We start from the raw sequence: 27,409 nt of genomic DNA, 5'->3' as shown, positions 1-27,409 counted from the left end.
CCAGGGGGGAAAAAAAAAAAAAAACTACAATGAGGTATAACCTCACGCTGGTCAGAATGGCCATCGTTAAAAAGTTAATAAATGCTGGAGAGGGTGTGGAGAAAAGGGAACCCTCCTTCACTGTTGGTGGGAATGTAAATTGGTGCAGCCACTATGGAGAACTGTATGGAGATTCCTTTAAAAACTAAAAAAAACAAAAACAAAAACAGATATGTGAAGGTGCTGAAGGTTTCTCCCTTTGAAACCCTGAAAAAACAAAAGGGAAAGATAAGGATGTATTCTATAACAGTGTTTACTGCCTGACTGCTATTTTTTTAGGAAACAATAAAAAAAGTAATATTTTGTAATTCAATTTCCATTTATATGCTAACCCTTAAATTTCAGACCTAAGTAAGCATGTGAATTAAGGTGCTTACTGCCTGCTGGAGTAAATATATGTTTAATTACAGACCAAAAGACCAAAAGAAAGAGTCTCCTAAGTGTACTTGCCAGTCTACAGGTAAAAAGAGACAGTGGCAATATCCCAATCTCCTTTAATGTTTCATCAGCCATGCACCTTGATGTACACATGTCGGGACTTGGCACTGCCTTTTCTATTTATTGACATTCCAGTGTAGGCATTCTACTTATTCCATCAGACCATTCCCACATGGCAAGTCCAGTTGAATCTTGTCGCTTGTCTTTATCTACATTGTTTCTTGACTGTTTACCATCAATGTAGTGCTAATTTTTACTTCACGTGCATTGACACAAACCACTTGATGTGCACTGTATAGACATAATTTTTGCCAATCACTGCTGATTTTCAGTCAATAACTATCTGACAGCCATACTCTGACATAGATGGGAGTATTCACAACACTAGAATGTTTCTAAATTGAGTTTGGGATGAAGAAAAATTCAATAGTAATAATCACAATATGGTCAGTTGCTTAAACACTAGGTATAGATGTCAATCTTAAACCTTGCTAGGTATTTGGATTGTGTCTCCCTGAATCAAAAATTGACTGAGAATTGTAATTTGAATAAACCAATTGTTAAAAAAAAAAACACATTTTTGAGGAAATCAGGAGAACATGTATTTAGAGTGGGCATTAGATCTTACTAAGGAATTCCTGTTAATTTTGTTAATACAAGGACATTGTGGTTATGTTCACATTATTTATAGATGAATCTAAAATGCAGAGAGATTAAATGATAGGAGCTCTGGGATTTGCTTTATTTGTTTGTTTATTTATTTATTTGCCGTGCCGCTGCTCGGCTTGCAGGATCTGGCAGTGAAACCGCCATGTCCGCCAGGGAATTCCCCTGGAATTTGCTTTAAAATACTTGAGCAAAAATAAAAAGGAAGGGGATAGATGAAGCAAATACGGCAAAAGTTTTGCTAATTATTAAATTTGGGTAATGAGAATATAAAGCATTATTATGCTATTCTCTTTTGTTTATGCTTGAATTTTCTCATAATAAAAATATAATTTTTTGTAATAAAAATATTTAACATACTTGAAATGCAACTTTCTATCCACAAGCAGCCTGAGAGATCTAGTTCTTCTTCTCCCCTTCATTTCACCTTTTACAGATGAGGAAATAGAAGCTCAGAGAAGTGAAGAGAATGCCCAGGGGTCTACTGACTTCCAGTTCAGCATTCTTTAGGGTATATTATGCCCATGTCATTTCTTTTTGTCATATTTGTAAGTAAATGCATAATTTGGGCCTCATTTTCATAAGCCATATTTTGATAATACTATTTGTATACTATGTGAAAGACACTATATATTAGTAATTATAGAAAAAATGATCAAGCTTACTAAAAATACATATGTTATTTGCATGTTGATTTAGAAGCAGTTTCATTCTATAGGAGACATATATATTCAATAATTGATAGATGAATTATGGAAGGACTACTGAACAGGGAGTCATATGATTTTAGTCCTCATCTAGATTTTGCAGGTAACTAGTAACTTGACCTTCAGTAAGTTGCTTAATCTTTCTGAGTCTGTTTATTCATTTATGAAATGAAGGTGTTAAACTAAACCTCTAAAATTCAGTTCAGCTCTACTCTTGTGTGGTACTATGACTCTGATGATTTTTTCTGTTGGGGAAAGTACAGTCATGAAAGGCATTTTTTTTTGGCTGTGTGGGGTCTTTGTTGCCGCACACCGGCTTTCTCTAGTTGCAGCGAGCGGGGGCTACTCCTCATTACGGTGAGTGGGCTTCTCACTGCAGTGTCTTCTCTTGTTGCAGAGCATGGGCTGTAGGCACGCGGGCTTCAGTAGTTGTGGCGCACAGGCTCACTAGTTGTGACGCACAGGCTTAGTTGCTCCGCGGCATGTGGGAACTTCCCAGACCAGGGATCGTACCTGTGTCCCCTGCATCGGCAGGCAGATTCTTATCCACCGCCACCACCAGGGAAGCCCCTGAAAGGCATTTTATTAATAGAATATATAGTGAAATTTGTGAAAGTTTTTCTGAATTTACAAAATGCTATTTACGTATAAATAATGTTTTAAAGTTTATATAGGCACCTCTACTTTATGGCCTTCTGGTTTCTGAACAGTAGTGGCAGATCAAGCTGTCCTAAAATGGGGGTTCCTTAATTTTAGCATTTAGGACTTCCTTCTGATCTTATATTTTCCTTACTAAAGTGATCAAATCACCCTTTGCTTTTACTGAAAACCTCTCCCTTTTATATCTTCCTGTGACTGTTAGGTGAGTTTTGAAGAGCAAGTTTCTTTTCTATAATCATTGGATGATTTTCTGTGTCTAATCATGCATCCATATAATCATCAATTTTCCATCTCATCAATCAACTGATTATTTCCTCCCAACACCTCTGACCCACTAGCTCAGCAACAGTCCCACAGAGGGATCCGATCAGGTGGTTTTTCAGTAGTCATAAGTTCTGGTTTCAGTCCTATGCAAATAATATTGGTGATAAGTGACTGTGCTATCACCAACTGTGCTGCAGTGTATATCCTGTAATATCAACAATCACAGCTGACTTTTATGAACTGCTTCCTTCTTGCCAGGCGCACTGCTGTCTTCCTCACATTGATTATTTCATTCTCTCTTCATGCCAAGTCTGTGATTAGGAAAAGCGGGGCTTAGAAGCACCAAGTAAGTTGGTTAGGAAGTGACAACCATCATTACCATTGTTGGATGGTAGAATTGGGGGTGTTTACTTCAAATTTTTGTACATCCTGCATTGTTTGAATTCTTAAACTATGTGTCATTTTTACAAAGTAATCATTTTTCTTTAAAAAAAGGAAAGCATACTTGCAAAGGTATTAACAGTGGCTAATTCTGAGTGTGGGAGTATAGATGACTTATTTTCTTCTGTGTATTTATCCAATTTGGTTTATATTTCCAAAAGTAGAGAAGATTTTTTTTTTCTTTCTTTGCTGCATTGGGTCTTCATTGCTGCACGTGGGCTTTCTCTAGTTGCAGTGATCAGGGGCTACTCTTTGTTGCAGTAAGCGGGCTTCTCATTGCAGTGGTTTCTCTTGTTGCGAAGCATGGGCTCTAGGTGCACGGGCTTCAGTAGTTGTGGCTCGTGGGCTCTAGAGCACGGGCTCAGTAGTTGTGGCACATGGGCTTAGTTGCTCCACAGCATGTGGGGCCTTCCCAGACCAGGGCTCGAATCCATGTCCCCTGCGTTGACAGACAGATTCTTAACCACTGCACCTCCAGAGAAGTCCCAAGAGAAGATATATTTTTTAAAGGAATCTTCCTAAAATCACACATCTAGAAAGTAGTCAGTTGAGATTCAAATACATAACTATATGACACTAATACCCATCTTTTCTAAATAATATATTTATCAAAAAGGTATGCACATTGTACAAAATTTAAGGGCATTTAGTAAAACTAAGTGTCCCACTTACCCCTATCTCTGAGGCAACTAGTTTCCTTCCCAGAGGCATCACTGTCACCAGTTTCTTGGGAAACTTCTAGAGATATATTTTACATAGATGAGCACACAGGGATGTGTTCTTTCTATATCAGTGGAGCACACCATAATACTGTTCTGTCTCTTACTTTTTTCTCTTTTCCTTCCTTGAACAAGTCATCCTGGAAATTGTTCCTTATATATGCATATACCACACTAATGGCCGCGTTATGCAGATGACTTTATTACATGGATGGCCTGTACTTTATTTAACCAGTCCTCTGTTGATGGAATTGAGGTTGTTTCTGTGCTTCTATGAATATCCTCGTACATACAGCATTTCACACAGGAGAGCATATCTATAGGATGAATGCATGTAAGTGAAATGGCTACGTCAAGGGCAGATCGTGAATAATTCCTGTATATCGTGCCAAAGTGTCTCCCCAAAGATTAATGTAGCATACGGAAAGCCTGTCTCCCTTCACCCTCGCCACCAGAGTGTGTTATTAAACTTTCTGATCTTTGCTAAGCTGATCATTAGATTAAAGTGCTCACTCATATTAGTCTTAATTTGTATTTCTCTTAAATGAGTGAGGTTGAATATATTTTTATATGTTAGGAGCCACTAGTATCTCCTGTTTGAAGAACTTTTATCTTTGTTTGGTATTTTTGCCTTATAAATATTTGTTATTTTTATGTAGTTGGATTTATCAATCTTAAGGTTTCTGAATTTTTGTATCTTTTTTTGGAAAAAACTTTTCACTCCAATATTTTTAAAAATCTTCCATGATTTCTTCTAGTACTTTCATGGTTTCTTTTTTTTTTTAATATTTAGGTCTTTGCTTCATCCATTTTGGAGTGAAATGTGATGTAAGAATCTTTTTTTTTCCAGATGGTTGCCCAGTTGTCCCAACTCTATTTAATAACCCACCCTTACTGTGGTGATTTAAAGGGCCATCTTTATCATAGACTAAATCTCTCCATTTGGAGGTATAGTTTTCATTTCATAAGCATTAACTATCAGAGATCATGGGCTCAAACTTATGAATCTCACAGAATATTATTTGCAGTGCTTTCTTCAGATAGGAGCAAGGAATTACTTGGAACATGGGGAAGAAGAAAAGTGATCATGTGTTCTGATTTGTGAGCAAGTTAGCAAAACTGAGGAATAGACATGGTCAGCAGCACAAAGCACCTGACCCCAGCTTCACCCTTGTTTTGTGTGCATCAGAGAAGAAAGGAGCAGTCCTGGAGTACAGAAGATAGCTTTGCCTGAGGAACTTTTCCACATCTTAGAATGAGTTTTCCTTCTGCTGCGTAATGTTGCCAGTTTAACTGTGCCCTGAACTACATTCTGACACTTAAAAAAAAATCTCCCTGCTTCAGGTACACTCCCCTCGATTACGCTTTGCTTGGTGAGCGCCATGAAGTGATCCAGTTCATGTTGGAGCACGGCGCCCTGTCCATCGCAGCCATACAGGACATCGCTGCCTTCAAAATCCAGGCTGTCTACAAAGGGTACAAGGTCAGAAAAGCTTTCCGAGACCGGAAAAATCTCCTCATGAAGCATGAACAGTTGAGAAAAGATGCTGCTGCCAAGTAAGTATGAGATCTAGAGACTGTGTTCTCACAACTCAGAGTCAACGTGGAATGGGGCACGGTGGTGGGAGTGGCCAGGAGAGAGAATCAGGAGGGAATCTGAGATCACTGTGATCCTTGTACCCATGTCACCTTCCCGCTTCTGCCCACCAGCCCTTCAGAGGAGTCTAACAGGAAGGATAACGGCCTAATCTCTACTTGGTGGCTGTTCCTCTAGGTTAGTCCTTGACCTTCTAACTCCGGAACAAATCACCCACCCATGGCAAGGAGTTGGGGGATTGGGGTGCTACCTGCAGTAAGCTACGAAGGGATAACTGTCCTCTCACCTTTCCTACCTTTCCACAAGAAACTTATGCCAATATCTAGCCTACTTTTGCTAGACTAAGTCTAGTTTTGATTTGATTGAAGCAACCAACTTGCATAAATAACTTGCTTTCCCCCACCTATTCCTTAACAAATCTGTACTAGGTAATGTAATTTATTCAAGAAATATTGATTGAATTCTTACTACACATACAAAACTCTTGGCTTGAGCCTAAGGAGAAAATAGTACTTGCTTCGAGGACCTCACACTTTTTTGGATAATGATATATAATATGCAAAATAGTCATTTTTGCCTATTATACATTGTGATTATTTTGCCATAAGTAATTGATTCTAGATTATGCCTTGGTTTGCCTTTTCTTTGATACTTGTTTTGGGTATTTTAAATAGCAAGAGAGCATTGCGTTAGCAGGTGTAATACCGAAACCTCTGATGAGAAAGATACGGATGACAGGCAGATTCTTGAGGGATAACTTCCTGGCTGTATCTTGAATGTTTCCAAATCTTAAGTCCTTCCAATTCTTGAATCCTACCATATCTTGCCCACAAGGAGGAAGCATAAGTGTAATAAATAACAGTTAAAAGTAATAATAAAAGGCAAGATAAACTATGTTAGTAAGAAGTTGAATACCACTATGAGCTGGAATGCTAACCATCTTGTCAATCTTCAAGACAAGATTGACAGGAACACATCATTTTCTGCGACTCTGAAGCTACTGAACTAGTTGATATCTTGGGAAGTATTATTTTGCACTCTTCTCATAGCAAGGCTCTTTTCACTTTTACCAAAGAATCCAGCATTAACCTAAAGCCTCTACCTGCCTCTTTTGCAGCCTTCTCATAAAAGTTCTCTGCATGTGAGTGACAACTGTAAGTGGGTAATGCATGTGACACATTATCCTGAGTTGCAAGTAGACATTCTCTGCAAGGGAAGGAATATTGTATTTCCGACTACCGAGGTGTCTATAAACTCAAGTTTAATGTGTGAGGATCCACTTTCCGAATTTGAAGTCATATCTACCTGAGTATGAGGTGGGGCTCTACAAAGCCACCATGGCTGACTTTCTGTGTTCCCAAAAAGGAGTGTATTGATCCAGACACATTCCACTTTGTTACTGGAGAGAGGGGCCCCAGAGTTCTCCCCCACCCCAAACTCCCTTTCCAGTGGAATAGAAGGATTGTGGTTGAGTGAAAAGGAGACCTGCGTTCAAATCCAGCATCTGATATTTACTTAAGATGAACTGAACACAGCATTTCTCTCTCTGGGCCTCAGTTTCTCTATCTGTAAAACATGACAAATTAGACTAGCTGATTTTAGGCACCCTCCAGCTCAGTGGAAACCCCTGTCTTCGTTGTTAGTGACCTAAGCCTCCTCTTCCTCTCCTTTTCCAGTGATGCTGCCCAGAGGCTGTATGCCTGGGGCCAAGAGTTCCAAGTCAGTGTACGCTGGGAACTGAAAATACATTTATCAGGAGAGCTGTATGGAGGAAGGGGTTTCAAATAATGCCATGCTTAAAAAGAGTACTGGCTTGCAGTATTTTTTCCCTAACATGGCCTTTTGTAACTCCAAGCCCAGAGGGTTTGAACCGACAAGGAGATTTAGGAGACATCTTTGTAGTCTAACCCCCACCTTCTACCCTTTTAGTTGTTATCCTGATTCGTTTCAGTGTTGTGAAAGACAGGCCCTCTTCGTTCTTAATTCTTAGTTTCTGAAATTGATTTTTAAAAACGCTTTTAAATGGTAGCTGTGCTTACTGTGATAATCATTGAAATTACCGAAACTCAAAACCTCCTGTACTTTTTCTCAGTCACAGTCTTTCCTTTATTGGTCCTCATTATTGGGAGTGAACAAGTTTCTTACACTTCCTAACCATCACCTCCTACAGACATTGTAGCATAGATCTCCAAGAGAAATATTTAAATGGAGAAGTAACTGATTTAAGTTGTATTAATTTTATTTCTCAGAAGTTATTTATGAAAATCTGAGTCAGTGTTTAATTTTGGTTTTAGATTTGGTTTTAAGAAACAGAAATCAGAATGTTAAATTCAGTCTTTGCTGCTGCTGCCTCTTTGGCCCAGGCACATCATGTTGCCTCAACGTACCTTTCCCTATTTCTCACGTTACGATGGCAGAAATCACCTTCCTTAAAGTAAGGATGTCAAGAAACTGATTAAACTTAAAGGGATTACTATTTTACTGGTAGAGAAATTGGGAGAGAGAGAAGTTTTAGTCATATTTTCTAAGTCATTTTTTTTTAGAAAATACTATTTAGGAAATACCTATAATCCATTTAAAGGCACTTTACAACTCATACTGCACCTCCTATGAGGTTGCCAAAATGCACATTACTGTAGTTTCCCTGCCAAAGCACAGAGTTGAATGCACATGAAAATAAGACTGTGTTTATGTTGATCACTCTTATTCCTTGAAGCTTCCTTTTTCCCAGGTTTTTATTTCACTGTCTAGTCTCAGATCTCCTCTAAGTCCCTGAACTCTCCCTTCTCACATCTTCTTAATCATTACCATTTCCACACTGAGGTCAGCACTGCAGGCTAACTCCTCAGACTTCTATTCATGCTGTACTTTTTTCACTGAAAATATATCTACTCTGAAAACTTAAATTACTTCATCTCTGTAGATAACCCCTTCATCTCTCTCACATCTTGAGCTCCTGGAACTCTAATCCCAAATCATCCGTTGCCTACCAGGCATTTCCACTTGTTACTTGCCAGTATGTCAGATCATTGGACATTTCCATTTGCATGTCCTGTTGTCACTGTCACTTCAGGCTCACTGTGTGAAACCTACAACTCATCACAACCTGTCTCCCCTGGCCTCCTGATTTCCCTACCAGTGCTGCTGCCACTGATTCTGCTAATTCCTCTTTCTGAAATGTCCTTTGCTTCAGTTCTTCTGTCCCACTGCTCTGTAGAGGCCGTCATTCTTGAATACCATCCGTGATACTACATCAGACCCTTCAACATTTGACTTCCACTTATATCTCCGAGTCTCATTTCTCTCCATTAGTTCCACCCTCCCACCCCTCACACTCGAGGCCTCAGCCATCCTGAACTTCCACCACTTCCTCACTTACCACCATGCTCTCGGGAGACCTGAGCTTCCTTCTGACTAGTGCATGAGACTGAGTATGACTCTTAGAGTTAGTTACAGAATCAAGTCCGGTTTGGGTCACCCACTTCAAACTCTTGTAATGCCAACGTCCCTTGCATGGGAAGTTGCGCTGTGTCCTCAGAAAGTCAAGTGACAAGTTCTGTGCCCCTCAGGCAGCACATTTCATTAGTGGGCAGTTCTGTCTGGCAGAAGTTCTTTTCTACCTTTTGATCCTGAGCTACCCTTTGAAGCAAAAGAGAAAAGTCTAAATCCTTTTCTATAAACCAACTTCCAGATAATTAAAGAAGGTGCTCATGATACTCACACTTGTACCCCAGCTCTCCTTCTCACTTTGTAATAGATCCCCTTGCAGCCAGCTCCCCAGACATGTTCAGTTTGTCAATGGCTTTCTTCAGGGTTGACCCATAGGTCTGAATCTTCTGCTCATCCAGTGGTCTGATCCATGGGGAATCACTTCCATGATTCTACTCCATACCATTCCACTTCTCTGAGCCTCAGTTTCTCATCAGTAAAATGAAAAGATTTCTTAGTCCAGGACAAGCTTTGGGGCTCCATGAGTGCCCTGAAACTGTAGGCAGTATTTTGTGTGTCATAAGCATATGTGCATTTGGTGGGGGGCGGGGGGGATCTTTGGATTTTTATTACGTTCTCTAAGAGGGTTCGTGAATCATAGAAAGAATTTTTTTTTAAATCGCACTAAATGATATCTGAGGTTCCTCCCAGCTCTAACATTCTGTAAGTCAAAGGTCCTAAAATGCATGACATTTTCTCATTCCCTCGAGAGGAAGTCAAAGACCAAGTATTACTAAGCCTGTTATCCAGCGACAATGAAGAGATAGAATCTGACAGACCCCCACATACAATGCAATACCACCTGAAAAGGTTAGAGCTAAACCTTTTCTGCCTGGTGAGGTAATCAGTTTTCTCTCACTGGAAATGTTCCAGCAGAAACTGAATTGTCATCTCTCCAGGATAATATATAGGGAATTTTAAAAAGTATATGAAGAGCTGGTCTCTCAGATCTCTTCAGAGTCAAAGATTCTATGAGAGCTGTGCCCTCCCATCTGCCTGAAATAACCTATTCTCACATCCCTCGTTTCTCATTTTGACATTATTTCTATGTAGCCTTTTTTTCTCTCCTAGTTTAATTAGTCTCCCATATCGTCCCTTAGCTCTGGGTAGATATCTCTATTTCAGCATGCATCACATCTAGAACTCACTATCTGCAGGAGGTATGGGTCTGATTCCCTATTAGATTGTCAATTCCTGGAGAGCAGAGATTATATTATGTACCTCCATACTTCTAGTGCCTTAGAGCCCTTGATATATAGCAAGCATTTAATAATATGTGTTCAGTAACTGCTCCTACAGTGGGTCTAAGACCTTACCTAAGTCGTTCATCATTCTGGGCCTTAGTTTCCCCCTCTGTCAAGTGGAAGGGTTGGACCAGGTCCTCTCTGAGGTCTCCTTCAATCTCTGTAAGTGGACCAATCACTGTAACTTGTTTGCCTTACTCAGGCAGCAAACACATTTATGTACCATTTATCCTCATAACACACACTGGCACTTGTATTTGTGCATTTGGTTTTCTAGCTCCCTCCATACTTATCATGAGCAAATTACCATTTGACACGTTTATGATTTTAAAAAGAAACCTAAGAGCAATAAGGTTTATCACTGCATATACTTGAACATTAGACCCCACTATGTGGCTTCCCCAGAGAGTTGTATTTGCCCAGTTTTGCCAAGAAATTAATTCTATCAGACATTGTAGTAATAAGCAGGCTCTTTCCCATTCCATGAGCATTCAAGTTGCTATTTGCCATGAATACAAGACCTAAGAGAGGCTTGAGAGATGTGGTTAAAATAGCTTCTACAGAAAAAGGATTTGTGTGTTTTCAACAATGAGCATTTTCTGAAAATATCAATAGGCCCAGCCCTGTAACTCTTAGATGGGGAGGCACTCGTGCCACACCCAGGTTTCTTCACTTCTAACCAGATGCCTTTGCAGCTTAACAGCTTTACCTGTTAATAAAAGTAATAATGATTACTTATATTAATATAGTGCTTTATAGCTTACAGAATTCTTGTACATTAAATTTGTACAAAACCCAATGAAGTGGACAGGGCAACTATCCTTAAACCCATTTCATGCAGGGGAAAATAACACAGAGAGATTAACTTGCCTGAAATCACACAGCTAGTAAGGGAGAGTTGGCACATGAATCTCAGTCTTACCCAAAGCCAGGGCTCCTACCATTGCTTGGTTCAGGGGAATCAGCCCTCCAGCCATGCTTATGCTAGAGGCTCTCTCCAGATGCCAGCACCATCTGATAGGCCAGCATGGAACAACCTTGCTTCTTTTTCCTGACTCATATGCAACATGTAATTGTTGGTGGCAAAAGTCTCCAGGCCCCCAAGTCAGCTTTTGTCCTAACTCAATGCTTTTTCAGTTGTGCCGTGTCATTTCCGGTGATTGTTAAGAGAGTGGTACCAAGCCACCAGAATCAGTTCTGCAACATAGTTCAGGAAAAATCTTCTTGTTATTCTCCAAGCTAACATAGCAGAGCATACCAGTATCCTCCTAAATCCTTGAGAAAGTTAAGAAAATTAGTTGGCCCCAAGCCTACACCAGGACGATGAACAAGAATGGCACTAGGGCAAAGCTGAGATAAGTCGGTACAACAGCAGGACACACTAACTTAACCTCCCTTTTCTGTGGAAACCATTTTAATCACATCTCTCAAACCCCTCTTAGTCCTGTATTCATGGCAATGGCAACTTGATACTCATGAATGAGAATGAGCCTGCTTTATTTCTGCAGTGTCTGAAAGAATTAATTTCCTCCTGTTAAAAATTGACAACTAAAACTCTCTGTGGAAGCCACATAGTGGGGTAGGGAAAAAAGCCATCAGCTTCCAGGACTTAAACTTTCCAGGCCCAGAGGCAGGTCTGTGCCGTATTGCGCAAACGGACGGACGCATTCAGTGCTGAGATGCTAAAGCCATGGAACATTCAAGTCTTTGAAGTTACTGCCCTTGATCTGGTTCTCTGCACATCAAGCAAACTTTTGATCACTTGGTTTCTTACTGGCCTTTTTTTTTTTTTTTTGCAGTGGTTATCTAGGCTTCTCATTTGCAGAAGTCTCCATTCTTGGGTCTTAGATCTGGCTTGGGAGGGCTTCAGGGTATATCTCTGACCCACAGAGATTTGCACCAGCAATGTATGCCTTGGGTCTTTTCTACCCTGGGTGAAACAGCCCATCCTTTGGAGACCCTCTTTACCCTGTGGTCCATAGGACCCAAAGCAGAGGTTGTCAAAGATCTGATCCCCAGTTGGCTTTCTTACCTTTTTATACTGTGAGCCTCTGGGGAGCTGCAAAAATTGCTCTAGAAGAGACAGTACAAACCAGACTAATTGGTAGCCCATCAAAAGCTGTTGTCTGGCTGATTTCCCTTGAGATAATAGAAAACAAAAAAAAGAGGGAGGAAAATGCGGGACTAGTTTATACATTAAGATTCTGCTATCTTAATAAATTTCCTGCTAAAATATTACTTGCTGTGTCATGGACAGGATTTTTTTCTCTTTAAATTTTCATGTAAAGTAGAATCACATTGGTTCTTTTTCTTGTATTTGTTTCCTAAACTTTACAAAAATAGGTCAAGTGTATAGCATGGCCTACCATGAAGATTAAAGATCTTTGACATTCCGTAATAAATTAGTTGGAGAAAAAACACTTAAATTTTAGGACAGTTATTGAGTCTAAGGGTTCAGGACTAAAAGCTATGCTAGAAGCTAGCTTGAAATGCTGTTAATGTTTACTTTAATGTAGTCTTACCACTTTTTTCATATGACCCAATTCACTTTTTTAAATGATGGAAGAAGACTGAGTAAAATTTTTAAAAATGATTTGTGAGATGAATTTTACAGGAAGAAGTAAAGCTGCTGAATTCCAGCTCAGCCCTGTGTATAGAAAGCTGTTAGCACGTAACCTCGGATAAGTCACTAAGCTCTCTGCCTCAGTTTCCTTATCTACCAAATAAGTGCATTGCCCTCATTAAAGTGAGTTTCCTTCAAGTTCTTAGATTATGAGCAGTGGTTCTGGACCTTTTCCCCCCAGGGAAACACACAAACACACACAGGATCATATTCTATTCTGAGGAGCTGTATCCTCTGTGTGTGGGGGGGGGGGGTTGCTTTTTGTTTCAAGGCAGCAATACAGATAAAATAAGATGCAGCTTATGCATAATTCCCAGTTCTAATCCCTCTTCCTCAGTGATCACTGCTTTTACATTCAAGAACCACAGCTCTGGAGATCTGCACATTTGTGGGCTGTGTGCCACCTGGAAGATTTTTTTAATGCAAAATGCATCCATTTTTTAAAAACATTAATTTACTTCTGTTCATCAGCTGAGTGTGTAATTATATATTCTCATGATTACATTCTTTCTCCCGAATCTGCTTACTGAGTTCCACCAGAATGAAAAAAATAACCCCTTGCAAACCTCCCCCCTCCAGAAAAGTCTTCAGAAGGCAGAGCTCCCTTACCTGCTGGCCATCTTGATCACTCTAAAAGGCTAGATCCCCTGTTTGTCCTGTGACCGCCTTTGTGGGACGCCCAGAAAGGTCTTCAGTGACAAGGTTTGCCCAGGGGCTGATTGCACAGTGGCTTCTTGGAACTGAAAAGGAAAGGGGTTTAGTGTCCTAAAAGAAGGAGAAATGGCTGCTCAAATAACAAAGTCTAGGCTATCACCTCAAAGCCTCTTTTGATGGCAATGATATCCATGCAAATGCCAAGCCAGGCGACCCCACACGCCTGTCTGTCTGAAGGACCAATATATTCTCTTAAAGCACTTCTGTTCATCAGTGCCAGTAAAAAGAGCAGCTCTCCCTCTGCCTGCCAGGAGCACCGCTATTAGATCAATTAGCAGCACCTCAGCCACCCAGATGCTTCCACCTTCTTCTGAAAAGCAGCCTTCCCACAGACAGGTCACACTGAAATGGCACTTGCTAGCATCCGTGTGAATCCCAGGCACTGATGATGACAGGCTGTCCAGCTCGCCTGTCGACTGCAACGCAGTGCACACAAGTGTCAGCATTTGGCAAAGCCTGTAACAAGGCCAGAGTCAAATGAGAACATTCGAGCTGTACAGGAGTCAGCACGAGCCATCTGACCACTTTCTCTGGGATTGCACTCAGTAGGAACCTATCAGAGAGGCAAGCTTGGACCCCAGATCAGGGGCTTCACCACACAGGACGAAAGACCTTCAGAAGGGGAGTTAAGGGACTTCTCTGGTGGTCCAGTGGTTAAGACTCTGTACTCCCAATGCAGGGGGCCAGGGTTCGATCCCTGGTTGGGGAACTAGATCCCGCAGGCATGCCGCAACTCAGAGCCTGCATGCTGCAGCTAAGAAGTCCACATTGCCACAACTAAGAAGCCCGCATGCTGCAATGAAGATCCCGTGTGCCACGACTAAGACCCGGCACAGCCAAAATAAATAAATAATTAATTTTTTTTTTTTTTAAAAAGGTAGGGGGGGAGTTAAGTTGACAAGGCTTTATATTAAAGTGTGACTCGGATATCTGTCATCTGGGACTTCCTCTCCCTTGAGATATAAATAAGCTTTGCTTCAGATTGCACAGTCTGTGGAAATCTGAATCCTATGACTTCTCGGGGGCTTGGGCTCTCTGCCGCAGCTCTTGGTTCCATTCCTGGGACCGTAGCCCTACAGCTTGTCAGGTTGCCTATAAAAAAGCATGTATGAGCATGGGAGGCCTTCCGAAAAGCTGGTGTCAGTGAGGAGACTCACACCGCATATCCTCTAATGGCATAGTTAACAGGCCACACGAGACTTCCCTATTCTCTTAAGCTTTGCTACTCAGAGTGTGGCCAGAGGACCAGTAGCACCTGTAGGACCTGGGTGCTTGGTAGAAATGCAGACTCTTGAGCCCCACCCCAGCCCCAGTAAATCAGAATCTAGGTTTTAGTAAGATCTCAGGAGATTCCATTCATTAAAGTGTGTGGATCACAGATCTAAAGTCCTTTTCTGTCCCCTCACCCTGGACGATTCTCTACCCTGCCCTTGCTCCACGCAGTACCCAATCTTTCGCCTTCTCTTTCTTCCCCCTCCCTTCTCTCCTGTCCTTTCATCTCTTCCCTCCCTGTCAGGAGATACAAACAAATTCTTTGTGTCCTGACAGAGCAGGCCTCTTTTCTGGAGCCTCAAAGCCAGTCACCACCTAGGCCCTGAGGGTCTCACCTTCTACCAGCCCTCAATCCTGTCCCCAAGCTTACTGAGGTATTTGTCTAAACAAGGTCCCCCACTAAGAGGGACCCTGATACCAGCTACTCCAATAAAAGAAATCTCTCCATCCCATTACATAACACAGCCCCGATTTTATAAAGACATTCCAAACAGACCCTTAAATCAATTCAGGATTATTAGCCATCATGTAAGTGTTAGACCTGGGGAAGCTGAGCCTTCAGCAGGAAAGTGACTTATTCAAGGTCTTTTTGTGGTTACTGGCAGAGGCAGGACCAGAAGAATTCTTAGACTTCCCAGCAGTGTTCCCTTCACTACACCTCTAATTATTCTACTTTAAACTGCACCTTTAAATGGCAACCAAATTCTCTTCCTGAGCAGCAAATATGTATTGGGTGCCTGCCGTTTATAGCAACTGTTGTTTAAAGGTCAAAAGAAGCAAAACAGACCCAGTTTTTCCATACTCGCTCCTTTGCCCAGACTTCTCCCTCAGACTAACATCCTCATTCCCACCTATCTGCCTGGCAAACTCCTACACATCTTTGAGAATCAACAGTTGGGACCTTCTTCCAGGTTCCTCCACAAAATTAATCACTACTTCCTCTGTGCAAGCACGTTATTATAACATTTCTTCCGTCATATGTTAAGCCTTTGTTGTCCTAGCTGTTCCGCTCTGGGTAGAAGGTTCTTCAAGGGAGGGCCGAACTCTGTGGTCCTCATCACTGTATCATCAGTGCCCGGCACAGGAGAGGTGCAGAAAATGTTCGTTTTCGTCCTCTTTTTTTTCCCTTGGATATCCCTACAAATTAATGACATCAGTCAAACAAATCCTGTCCTTAACTCAGCCACTTCGTCCTTAAGCACCTGACCCCTTTCTGGACCTGCGCTACCTCGGCCCATCTGCCTCACCCGGCCACTCATTTCTAGTCTTGGCCTCCCCTGTCTATTCTGTTGCTACCCAAAGGTTCCAGCTTAGCCACCAGCTACTTGTGTATGACTTCTTGAAAATCACCTGTTATTGTAACAGGTGATTCTGGACCTCATCTGCAAGTTGAGTGGGTTTGACCCATAAGCTAAGAGCTCTCGATGGCAGTGTTACGAGATTATAACACACCTCACAGGTGTGTTATAATCAGTTGTGAGGTGCTTTGTAATTTTTTCATGTAATCGTTAAGGTTTACCAGTGGTCTTTTTAACAAATAGAGAAGATTAAGGGTTATCCCTCTGACTATCATTCTCAGTTTCATAGAAAAGGGGTGTAGTTCCAGGGATCACAAACACTTGGGGCACACACACCTTGGGATCCTCTTATGTCTCACCAAAAAGTTCCATATCATGTGTGTCTCAGCTGGGCACAGGTTGATCTATAAGATTCTTTCTGCCTCCATCATCCTTTGAGCTATAAGACCTGGATAAAAGACAGGAAATTGTGAAATTGTGAAAATTCTGAATTTCCAAATCCCCCCTGTGTTGTGGTAGCTCCTTTTAAAGTTCAAATCTCACTCAGGAACACTTGAACAGGTAACGAACGCTCTTAATTTTTTCCTCTTCCCCTTTGGCTTTGCTCCCAGGAAGCGAGAAGAAGAAAATAGGCGAAGAGAGGCAGAACAGCAGAAGGGAAGGCTGAGCCCAGATTCCTGCAGACCCCAAGCTCCTCCCTGTCTGCCCAGCACCCAGGCTGAGCCCCGCAGGCAGAGCTGGGCGCCCAGCAAACAGCCTCCCTGCAGCAACAAGGCGCAGGGCCCTGAGCGGAAAGCCTGCAGACGGTCTCCAGGCAGAGGGTCTCCAAGCAGAGCCCCCCAGAAGGAGCAGCATCTCTCCCCAGACTTGCAGAGAACAGATCCCAGAAAACCAAATGGTAGGTGTATTGCCTTGTTATTCAGTGCTAACCTATGGACTGTGGGCTCTTTTGATTCATGTATTTAGACCATTTACATAAAAGGTAATTATGTCAGCACTTAAGTCGGCCATTTTATTATTTATTTGCTCTTTATTAACTCTGTTTCTCTTTTCTTCCCTTCATTAACCAGACTCTCATGATGTGACAGCCCTGTTGTATTTCCTCAAGTTCTTTCTTAGCTTGGGACCTTTGCATATAACAATCCTTTTATCTGTATGGACAAAAAGTACCTTTTATTTTTCAGCTCTCAGAGTGAATGCTCCTTCCTCTGTACAGCCATGCCTTCCCACTAAACAAGGCTTTGTTTTCCTGCTATATGCTCCCATAGCTTTCCTGTACTTCTCTATTATAAGGATCAACACCTTTCACTGTTATTACTGGCTTACTTGTCTGTTTTTTCCACTAGACTATAAGATCTGTAAAATCAGGGTTGCTTCAGTTATCTACTGCTGTGTAACAAACTACAGTAAAACTAAGCGGCTTACAATAACAGTTCATTATTTCTTATGATTTTGTGGGTTGGTTGGGCAGTTCCTCTGCAGGCTTCTCCTGCTCTCACTCACGTGGCTACATTCAGTTCAAGGTCAGTGAATTGGATGGTCTAAGATGGACTGACTTGAATGTCTGGCAGTTGACGCTGGCTATCAGCTGGGATTCCTCGACTCTGTTTTACCTGGCCTTTCATCCTCCCACAGGCTAAACTGGCTTTCTTACACAGTGGTCTCAGGACATTATTCTAAGAAAGCACAGGAGAAAGCTGTAGGACCTCTTGAGGAATAGGCTCTAGAATGTGCACGCTACATTCTGTTGATCAAAGCCAAGTTATATGACCATCCCAGACTAAATAATATGGAGAAATAGATTCCATCTTTATGCGTACTAGGATGGGAGTCATTTGGGGGCTATTAAACAATCTGTCACAGTTCCTTCTGGTCACAGATTATTCACATTTCTCCCACATGCAAAATATTCTCACCCTTATCTTAGGACCCCAAAATCTCATGCCAATTATCACATCAAGTTTTAAGTCTGGGATCTTGAGACCAATGTCGTGTCCAGATGTTATTGAAGTTCCCCAGGTGTGAATCTTTCTGATTCAGAGACCAATGGACAAAACGCACATCAACCCCACACACATCCAGCAAGCAGTGGTGAGACAGGCACAGAATAAACCCCAGGAGACATTCCTGTTCCAAAAGGAGAGAAATAGGAGGTACGTAGCAGTCACTGGTCCATAGCAATCCTGAAAGCCAGCTGGTTGTACTTTAGCAGGGCCCCTACTCTGAGGTATGAAATGTGCCCTGATTAGGGTCTGGTTTTACTCCTATGTGTGTTTTCTATTCCATTGTTCCCCTTGGCTCTGGGCTCTGCCACCTGGGTTCTTGGCTCTACTCTCTGAGAAGTCTTCCTTTTCCTTGAGACATAGCCCATGTTTGCAGCTGAGTAGACTTCTTAGCCTGTTTCCTGCATATAGGAAACGGGGGCCCCAGAGGCTCCTTTTCATTTGGGACTGCCTCAGTAGTTCAAGCTGGTGGCACTCTCAGTGATACAATTACCTCCAACACTTCATGGGTCTTCTATGAATCTGACTGGGCTCACTCCATGTTCCAAAACCACATCATAATTATCTTTCAGATAGGCCTCTCTCTACTTCGGGTGGCGCAGGCTGCTGTGGAACAATGCCCTTGAGATCCTTACAAGTTCTTTTGTCTAGCTGAGAGGCCTACAATGTACCATCTTTACTATTTTTGAGGTCTTAATAAAGGGTTGCACAGCCATACTCTTGATTTGATCTTCACCTCTAGGTCATATCTTACTATATGAGACTCTTTTGTTGGCAAGAAAAAATGAAAATTTAAAACCGTTTTCTAACCCAGCACACTCTGTGCTCTTTATATTTACTCTCAATTCTGCCTGCAAGCTGAGTAGTTCTTTGTTTCTTTCTCCCCATACCTTAATCATATGCAGCTAAAAAAAGCCAGTTGATATTTTCTTCAACATTCCACCTAGAAAGCTCCTAAGCCATATCTACAAGTTCATTAGGTATATTTTCTGTCTTCCAAGTTACTGCAGATGACAGTTTTACCAATTATCCTGCCACTGACTTACACAGTTCACTTTTCTCCAGACTCCAATAGCAACTTCTTCTCTGCTCCTCCAGACTTCACTAATAGTTTCTTCATTGCCTTTCTATCTTCTGCTCACCAGCCAGTTCCAAAGTCAATGCTCTGGTTTTTTGTTAGGCCAGCGTGTCTCTTTTTTAGGTATCAGTTTCTGTGTTATCTCTAGCGGCATAACACACCACCCCCAAAACTAAGTGGTTTAAAACAATGGTTCATTATTTTTCACAGTTCTATGGGTTGGTTAGGCAGCTCCTCTACTGGATCAGCTGGGCTTATTCCTGTGGCTGCTAGAAGTTTGGCCAGACTAGAAAGTCCAAATGGCTTCCTTCACATGTCTGGTAATTGGTGCTGGCTGTTGGCCAAGGTGCCTCAGTTCTCTTCTGTATGACCTTTCATCGTCCAGCAAATTAGACCATCTTCCTTGCATGTTTTTCTCAGGGCCGTGCTCTGAGGGAGAGAAGGTGGAAGCTACAGGTCCTCTTGAGGCCTGGGCTCCAGAACTGTCACACCACTTACACCAGATTCTGTTGATCAGAGTAATTCGCAAGGCCAGCCCAGCTCAAGAGAGTGGAGACGTAGACATACTGCAAAATCACATTTGAAAGGTGATCAAATGTGGATCCTAGGGTAGGAAGAATCTTTGACCTTCAAACAATCTCTCAGAAGGAGCAATATGTCTCTTACTTCTTTATCCCAGCAGGGTGTCTGGCACATAAGAGATATGATAAACATTTGTTGAATGTATACTAGCTAAGTGCTTGAGATTTGGAGATTGTTAAACATGACACAAAAAGTATTCATTGGGTAAACACACTTTCTGTAACAGAGTCCCATTTTTATGGCAAAGCTTTGCTTCTGTCTAGTTCACCAAATCAACTTATGCATGCATTTATTCAACAGATGTGTTTTTGAGCCCATACTATGTGCCAGCCATACTGAATTATAAATAAGACGAAGGACCATACCATCAGCATTTTCTTTCAGCAGTGAGCACAGTATTGGTTACATAGGTAAATATTTCTTGACCTGACTCGTCACTTAGAAAGCACCTGTTGAAAGTTTGATTGGTTTTGGGTTTACTCTGTACCCCAAGAATTATACTTAATTCCTGCAACTTCAAATAGACAATGGCTTTCCCCCAATCCAGTGCTCTACAGAGCAGAGAGAAGGGGGAGCACAGTTATTTCAGACTACTCACAACTACACAGGGTAATCGTGGCTTGTATTCACCTTACTATAAAATATCTTGAGACAGTTATGCTGCAAAGCTAGTCACATCTACTGTGGACCTGGTCACATTCAGGTAGTTATCTCATACCCTGAGAAGTCCATGAAGATTGTTTTTTTCATAACCAATCCTTTTGTCCTTAATTTACTGATACTACTGATAGTTAGACTTCCTCCCCTCACTATTGGTTTAAAGGTGAACTAGTGCATGGTTGTATAATGATTTTCAAGCCATGTAGGGCTCATGAAATGAATTCAGTGGATTGGACTAGGATAATTTTCACGAAACAGACTTCAATAGAACCTATCAAAGTTCATTGCACATTATAAAGGTAGTAAGTTCAGTTGCAGTTATATGTCTTTGTACATAGGGGTGTGTGTGTGCATGTGTGTGTGTTTGTATACATGCAGATGAGTATACTGAGCCACAATTTAAGATTTATTTCTTGGTATGGGTTATTGTCAAAAAGTTTTGAAAATTAGTGTTCTAGAACAGTTGAGAGGCAGGAGAGCTCCTCATTCATTTGAGGGCAGGAAGTGGTGTCCTGAATAAGAGACCTCTGGGAAAAGCCAGATTCAGATATGCAAACAGGCTCAGAGAAGCCCAGCATCCAGACTTTGGGGAGAGTTGGAGGAAGGGAGGCCCGTGAGCCTGATTCAGGTGTAAGGAGAGGCAGCTCCAGTTTCACGGGCAGCCTTTGCCCTTGCTGACCTGCCCAAGAAGCCAGAGTACAGAGGAAAATAGGGAGATACTTCTAAGAATCAAGACTGGACATCGACCAGGGCTTCTCCAGTACAGTGTTCCCAGGAAACCCAACATAATTGGGCAAAGGACATCCCAAGCCACATTATGTTTGGCCACATAAAGAAGGGTCACAGCTGCCTCAGCTGATCAGTGATCAGGCAGTATAGCCTTTGCAGCATGGGCATCCTAGCAGGAAGCCAGAGAGGGGAAACGTTGACCACTTCTTCTTCCCCATTATCCTAGTTCATAAATTAGAGCCTGAGGGTTGTTAGAGAGCATCTAGTTCAGCCTCCTCAAAACAAGTCAGCACCCTGAGGCCCTGAGAGAAGGGCTTGCCTAAGGTCTCTTAACAGGTGATTGCTTTCTTCTTCCTTATTCTTCCCTTTTTGTTGTTTACAATGTGTATAGAGCATAATGGCTAAGTGTGTAAGCTTTAGACCCTGCCGCCTACTAGCTATACAATCTTAAGCAGGTTACATAGCCTCTCCAAGCCTCCTTTTCTTTATTTGTAAAAAAACAAAAAACAAAAAAGAGAGAGAGAGATAATAATGCCTGTCTTAGAAAATTGTGACCATTAATGAGATAACCCATGTAAAGATTTAAACACAGTGCCTAAAGTACTCTATAAGTATGAGCTGTTACTATAATTAACCTCATTACTATTTCAAAGGGGGGAAGGAAAGAGAGGAAGGAGACACTATTTAGAAAGACCACTGTGACTGGGTGGAGGATGGATTTGGAGAGCCACATAGGGCCTATACTAAGGCACAGTAGCAGCAGGGTGATGAGAAGCGGATGGACTTGAGAGGTAGAATTGCAATGACTTGGCAGCAGGGTGCTTGTGGGAGGTGGTGGAATAAAGCTGTCTTTGAGTCAGTGTGGTTCTCGGGAGAGTCTAGTGGAGGAGAAACTCACTATTTTAAAGGCCATCCCTGATGTTTTCTTATTCTCACCATATGGGCTGCCAGGGCTAGTGGGTATGATTGGTGGGAGTATCAGGGGGCCCTTACATTTGGCACATGTGCAGTGTCTAAGGCAGCAAACTCTATTACCGTCTAGATACCAGAGACTCCTTGACGTCTTTTCCTTACTCCAATTATGTATATTCAGCTATTTACTATGTCCTCGTTTAGGTGTCCCAAAGGCATCTCAAACTCAACCTGTCCAAGACAGAACTGATCATGATTTCATGTAAAACTACTCCTCATATTGGTTAATATCCAATACTTGTCCATCTGTATGTCCATCCCAGGAGTAAAAATCTGACCATTATCTTCTTTTCCTTTACCACTCAAAATCCAATCTGTCACCGGGTCTTGTCACCTTTACTTCCTAAATAGCTTTCAAATCATTCTTTGTATCTCATCCACCACCACCACATAGTCTACCTAACATTTGCTTACCTTCATCTCTAACTTGGACTGTTGCAGTAGCTTCCTAACTGGTCTTACTTATCTACTCTGACTCCCCTAATCCATTTTCCTCTCTGTGAGCATATCGGTCCCTTCAATATGAAATCTCAGTATATTCCTCCCCTACCCAAGGCCCTGGAATCAACCACTTCTCCAAGGAACCTGGTTCCTTTTGTTGGAGATGGTATTAGAATCCAAGATCTGAGTGCTAGGTGTGTATACTACTCTTGGACTGTCATTGCTCCTAAGCCCTTTCAGCAGAGAGAACTGAGAAATATTTATATCTATTTGTGCACCTATCAGTGTATATGTGTATTACACACACACACACACACACACACACACACACACACACACACACACTGATTTCAAACTGTTACCTCCAATTCCATCCAACACCACAGGGTTTATTCTAGCTTTTATCTTTTTATTTGAAATTTTTTTCTCCAACAGTGAAAGACCTGGCTCCCATTATCTATGATATATATGCTTATTTGTTCAATCCTAGTATACACGTAAAGTAGATTCAGAATTGCCAACCCATACCCCTTTGAGAAGTAAATTTACTAAATAGAGCATAGTATTTACATACATTTCTTTTTGTCCTTAGTCTTACAGTACTCAGCCAAAATATGATTTTATAAAGTTACTTGGGTGAGTTCCCTTTTTCTCCACCTTTTTAGTGTGGTTACCTGATCTAATTTTGTAATAGTGTTAGGTTTATTTGTTATTGTTTTTATTCCATTTTGGGTTCTTTCCCACATCCTAGCTGATTCTAATTGCTGTTCTTTTTTTTTTTTTGGTAGTTGGGTACCTTTTATTTAAACAGAAAATGATATTTTCTCATAATTATAAAATTACTTAATGTACATTACCAAAAAATTAAAATCAGAGAAAAGAACAAAGAAGAAAAAATTAAAATCCTCCTTAATCTTAAACTATACAAACCCTTCTACTATAACTTTTATTTAATTCAGAAAATTGTGGGCATCCTGTTTTGAGATGTTCTTACATAATTTCTTTGTTTTCAACAAAAATGTTACTAGCTGCTTAGCATTATATCAGATTATGAATACAGCATGCTTTGTTTAATCATGACTGTGTTGGACATATAAACTAAACAGCCTTTCATATAAGTTTTTGTATATACCTCTAATTTTTATGGCTCTTTAAACATGCTGCCAGGGACTTCCCCGGTGGCACAGTTGTTAAGAATCTGCCTGCCAATGCAGGGGACACGGGTTCAAGCCCTGGTCCAGGAAGATCCCACATGCTGTGGAGCAACTAAGCCCATGCGCCATGACTACTGAGCCTGCGCTCTACAGCCTGCGAGCCACAACTACTGAGCCCACGTGCCACAACTACTGAAGCCCGCGCACCTAAAGCCCGTGCTCCACAACAAGAGAAGCCACCGCAATGAGAAACCCGCGCACCACAATGAAGAGTAGCCCCTGGTCGCTGCAACTAGAGAAAGCCCATGCACAGCAACGAAGATGCAAAGCAGCCAAATAAATAAATAAATAGATAGATAGATAGAAAATTTAGAAAATAAATAAAAGATAAATAGAAAATAAACAAAAGAAAATTTAAAAACAAAAACCCAAAAAAAAACATGCTGCCAGACTTCTTGGAATCCAGGAAGGTTTTAGATGTTTGTTACACCCTTTCAAAAGCAAAAACCAAAAAACTCTCTCCAAACACTTGGGCAAATAATGGTTTTACTAAATCCTAGTTAGTAAGATGGAATTTTGTCATATTTTTATTGGCTTTGTGTATCTATTTTCTGGATTATTCACTGATGTCCACTGTCAATTTTTTTTTTTTTTTTTTACTGTATGTGGGCCTCTCACTGTTGTGGCCTCTCCCGTTGCAGAGCACAGGCTCCGGACGCGCAGGCTCAGCGGCCATGGCTCATGGGCCCAGCCGCTCCACGGCACGTGGGATCTTCCCGGACTGGGGCACAAACCCTTCTCCCCTGCATCGGCAGGCTGACTCTCAACCACTGCGCCATGAGGGAAGCCCTCCACTGTCAATTTTTAAATTGGTTTTTCATTTTCTTAGTATTTCTAAAAGGTCTTTATGTAATAAGGATAGTAACCTTTCTCTGTCATATATAATGAACTTTTTTTGTTTACCTTTTAATTCTGTTTCATTTTTTTCTTCTGAGATTTTTTTCTTTGTGGTTTTATGCCAAGAAAAGCTTTTTCTCACTTTAAGATCTAATCAATACATATATTTTCTAATTTTTACTATCTATATTTCATTATATAGTGAGGTTGGAATTGAATGATTTCTTTTTAGAGAATAAGCAGTTGTTCTAGCCATAAACATGGAATAATCCTGAGCTGCAGTGCTGGCAGTAGGCTTGTGAATAATGGCTTCTGAAGGAGTATAGCATCACTCTCTGGGGTCATACCCAGGGCCTGTGAGCACCTCATCTCCTGGGTCCACAAATTCAAAATGCTATCTTTATTGTTTATTTTCATATATGGGAATATTTTTAGCATTCTATTCTTTCTCACTGATCTATCTCTACTAATACCTAAATCACATTATCTTTATCATTACTAGCTATTAGTATCTAAGGATATCTAGCCATCTCTTTATTATTTTTCTTTTTTCTCTTCTTTTTAATAAAGTTTGCTTTTTATAGCAGTTTTAAGTTCACAGCAAAACTGAGCAGAACGTACAGAGAGTTCCCACATACTCCTACTCCCACACATGTACATACTCCCTAACATCAACACCCAGCTTAGCACGTTTGCTACAATTGATGACCTACACTGACACATCATTATCACCCAAGTCCAATTTACATCAGGATTCACACCTGGTGTTCTACATTCTGTGGGTTTTCACAAATGTATAATGACTTGTATCCTGCATTGTGTCATACAGAATAGTTTCACTGCCCGTATTAGGGGTCTCCAGAGAAACAGAACCAGTTAGATAGATAGATAGATAGACAGACAGACAGACAGACAGACATATCGGGAGATTTGGTATAGAAATTTGCTCACTTGATTATGGAGGCTGAGAAGACCCACAGTCTGCCATCTGTAAGCTGGAGACCCAGGAAAGTTGGTGGTGTGATTCAGTGAGTCCAAAGGCTTAAGAACAGGAGAGCAGATGCTATGAGTCTGAGTCCAAAGGTTGAGAAATTGAGGGGCTAAGGGTACAAATCCTGGTCCAAGTCTAAAAGCCTGATAAACAGGAACACCTGTGTCCAAGGGCAGGCGAAAATGGATGTCCCAGCTCAAGCAAAGAGCACAAAATCACACTTCCTCCACGGTTTTGTTCTATTTAGGCCCTGAACAGACTGGACAGTGCCCACCTGCCTTAGCGAGGGTGATCTTCTTTACTCAGACTACCAACTCAAATGCTAATCTCTTCTGGAGACACCCTCACAGACACACCCAGAAATAATGTTTTATCAGCTATATGGGCATCCCTTATGCTAGTCAAGTTGACACATAAAATGAACCATCACACTGCCCTAAAACTCCACTGTGCTCTGCCTATGCGTCACCCTCTTCCCCAAACCCCTGGTAACCACTGAGCCATTTAGGATCTCCATAGTTTTGCCTTTTTCCAGAAGGTGATATAGTTGGAATTATATAGTATATGGCCTTTTCAGAGTGGCCTCCTTCACTTAATAATATGTACTAGTAATATTCATGCAAGTAAAGTAATATTTCACTTAATATTCTGCATGGCTTGGTAGCTTATTTCTTTTTGGTACACATTTCACTTTTAGCTCATTTTCTTTTAGTTTATTTCTTTTTATTGCTGAATAATATTCCATTGTCTGGGGACTTCTCTGGTGGTCCAGTGGTTAAGACTCTGTGCTTCCACTGCAGGGGACTGGGGTTCGATCCTTGGTGGGGGAACTAAGATCCCACATGCCATACGATGCAGCCAAAAAAAATAAAATTCCATTGTCTGGATGTACCACAGTTTATCTGTTCACCTACTGAAGGACATCTTGGTTGCTCCAAGTTTGGACAATTATGAATAAAGCTACTATAAACATCCATATGCAGGATGTTGGGTGGACATAAGGTTTTAATTCGTTTGAGGAAATACCAAAGAGCAAGATTGCTGGACTGTATGGTAAGAACATGCTCAGTTTCATAAGACACTGCCAAACAGTCTTCCAAAGTGGCTGCACCATTCTGCATGCCACCAGCAATGAATGAGAGTTCCTGTTGCTTGTCACCCACATCAGCATTTGGTGTTGTCAGTGTTTTTGATTTTCACCATTCTAGTAGATGTGTAGTGGTATCTTGTTTTAATTAATTGGTTTTTAATTTTGTTTTGTTTTGGTGTGTGTGAAACATTATAACGGTTATAAGAGTCAGAGCTACACAGAAAGGTTTACTCAGAGAAGTGTTGCTCCCTCCTCATCCTACTACTCAGTTTCCATTTCCCTCTTCTTTCTTTCCCTTTCCCACTCCATCCCCATAAGGATCCAATCTCTTCAGTTGCTAGATTATCCTTTCTATATTTCTTTTGTACAAATGAGAAGATACAAATACATTCTTTCTTTTTTTTTAAACCATACCAGTTTCTTTTGTTTGTTTGATTTTTTTTTTTTTTTAATTTGGTTGAGTCAGGTCTTAGTTGCAGCAGGCGGGCTCCTTAGTTGTGGCATGTGGGCTTCTTAGTTGTGGCATGCATGTGGGATCTAGTTCCTGGACCAGGGCTGGAACCCAGGCCCCCTGCATTGGGAGCGCAGAGCCTTAACCACTGCGCAACCAGGGAAGTCCCAGGTACAAGTATATTTTCTTA

General features: G+C 41.3%; 1 protein-coding gene across 3 annotated transcripts in view; it reads left to right on the top strand.

Moving 5' to 3' along the window:
- The window catches only part of INVS (inversin), a 143,597-nt gene that overhangs the window by 95,405 nt on the left and 20,783 nt on the right, over window positions 1-27,409 (top strand). For all 3 annotated transcript variants that reach the window (XM_060014430.1, XM_060014428.1, XM_060014429.2), the window contains exons 12-13: window positions 5,279-5,491; window positions 16,783-17,069. In XM_060014430.1, coding sequence (XP_059870413.1) covers window positions 5,279-5,491; window positions 16,783-17,069 — 500 coding nt within the window. The remainder of the gene's footprint in view (window positions 1-5,278; window positions 5,492-16,782; window positions 17,070-27,409) is intronic.

This window comes from Delphinus delphis, chromosome 6, assembly GCF_949987515.2.
Source record: "Delphinus delphis chromosome 6, mDelDel1.2, whole genome shotgun sequence".
Lineage (NCBI taxonomy): Eukaryota > Metazoa > Chordata > Mammalia > Artiodactyla > Delphinidae > Delphinus > Delphinus delphis.
The sequence above is the reverse complement of the archived record's forward strand: the minus strand, read 5'-3'. Positions and strand labels throughout refer to the sequence as shown.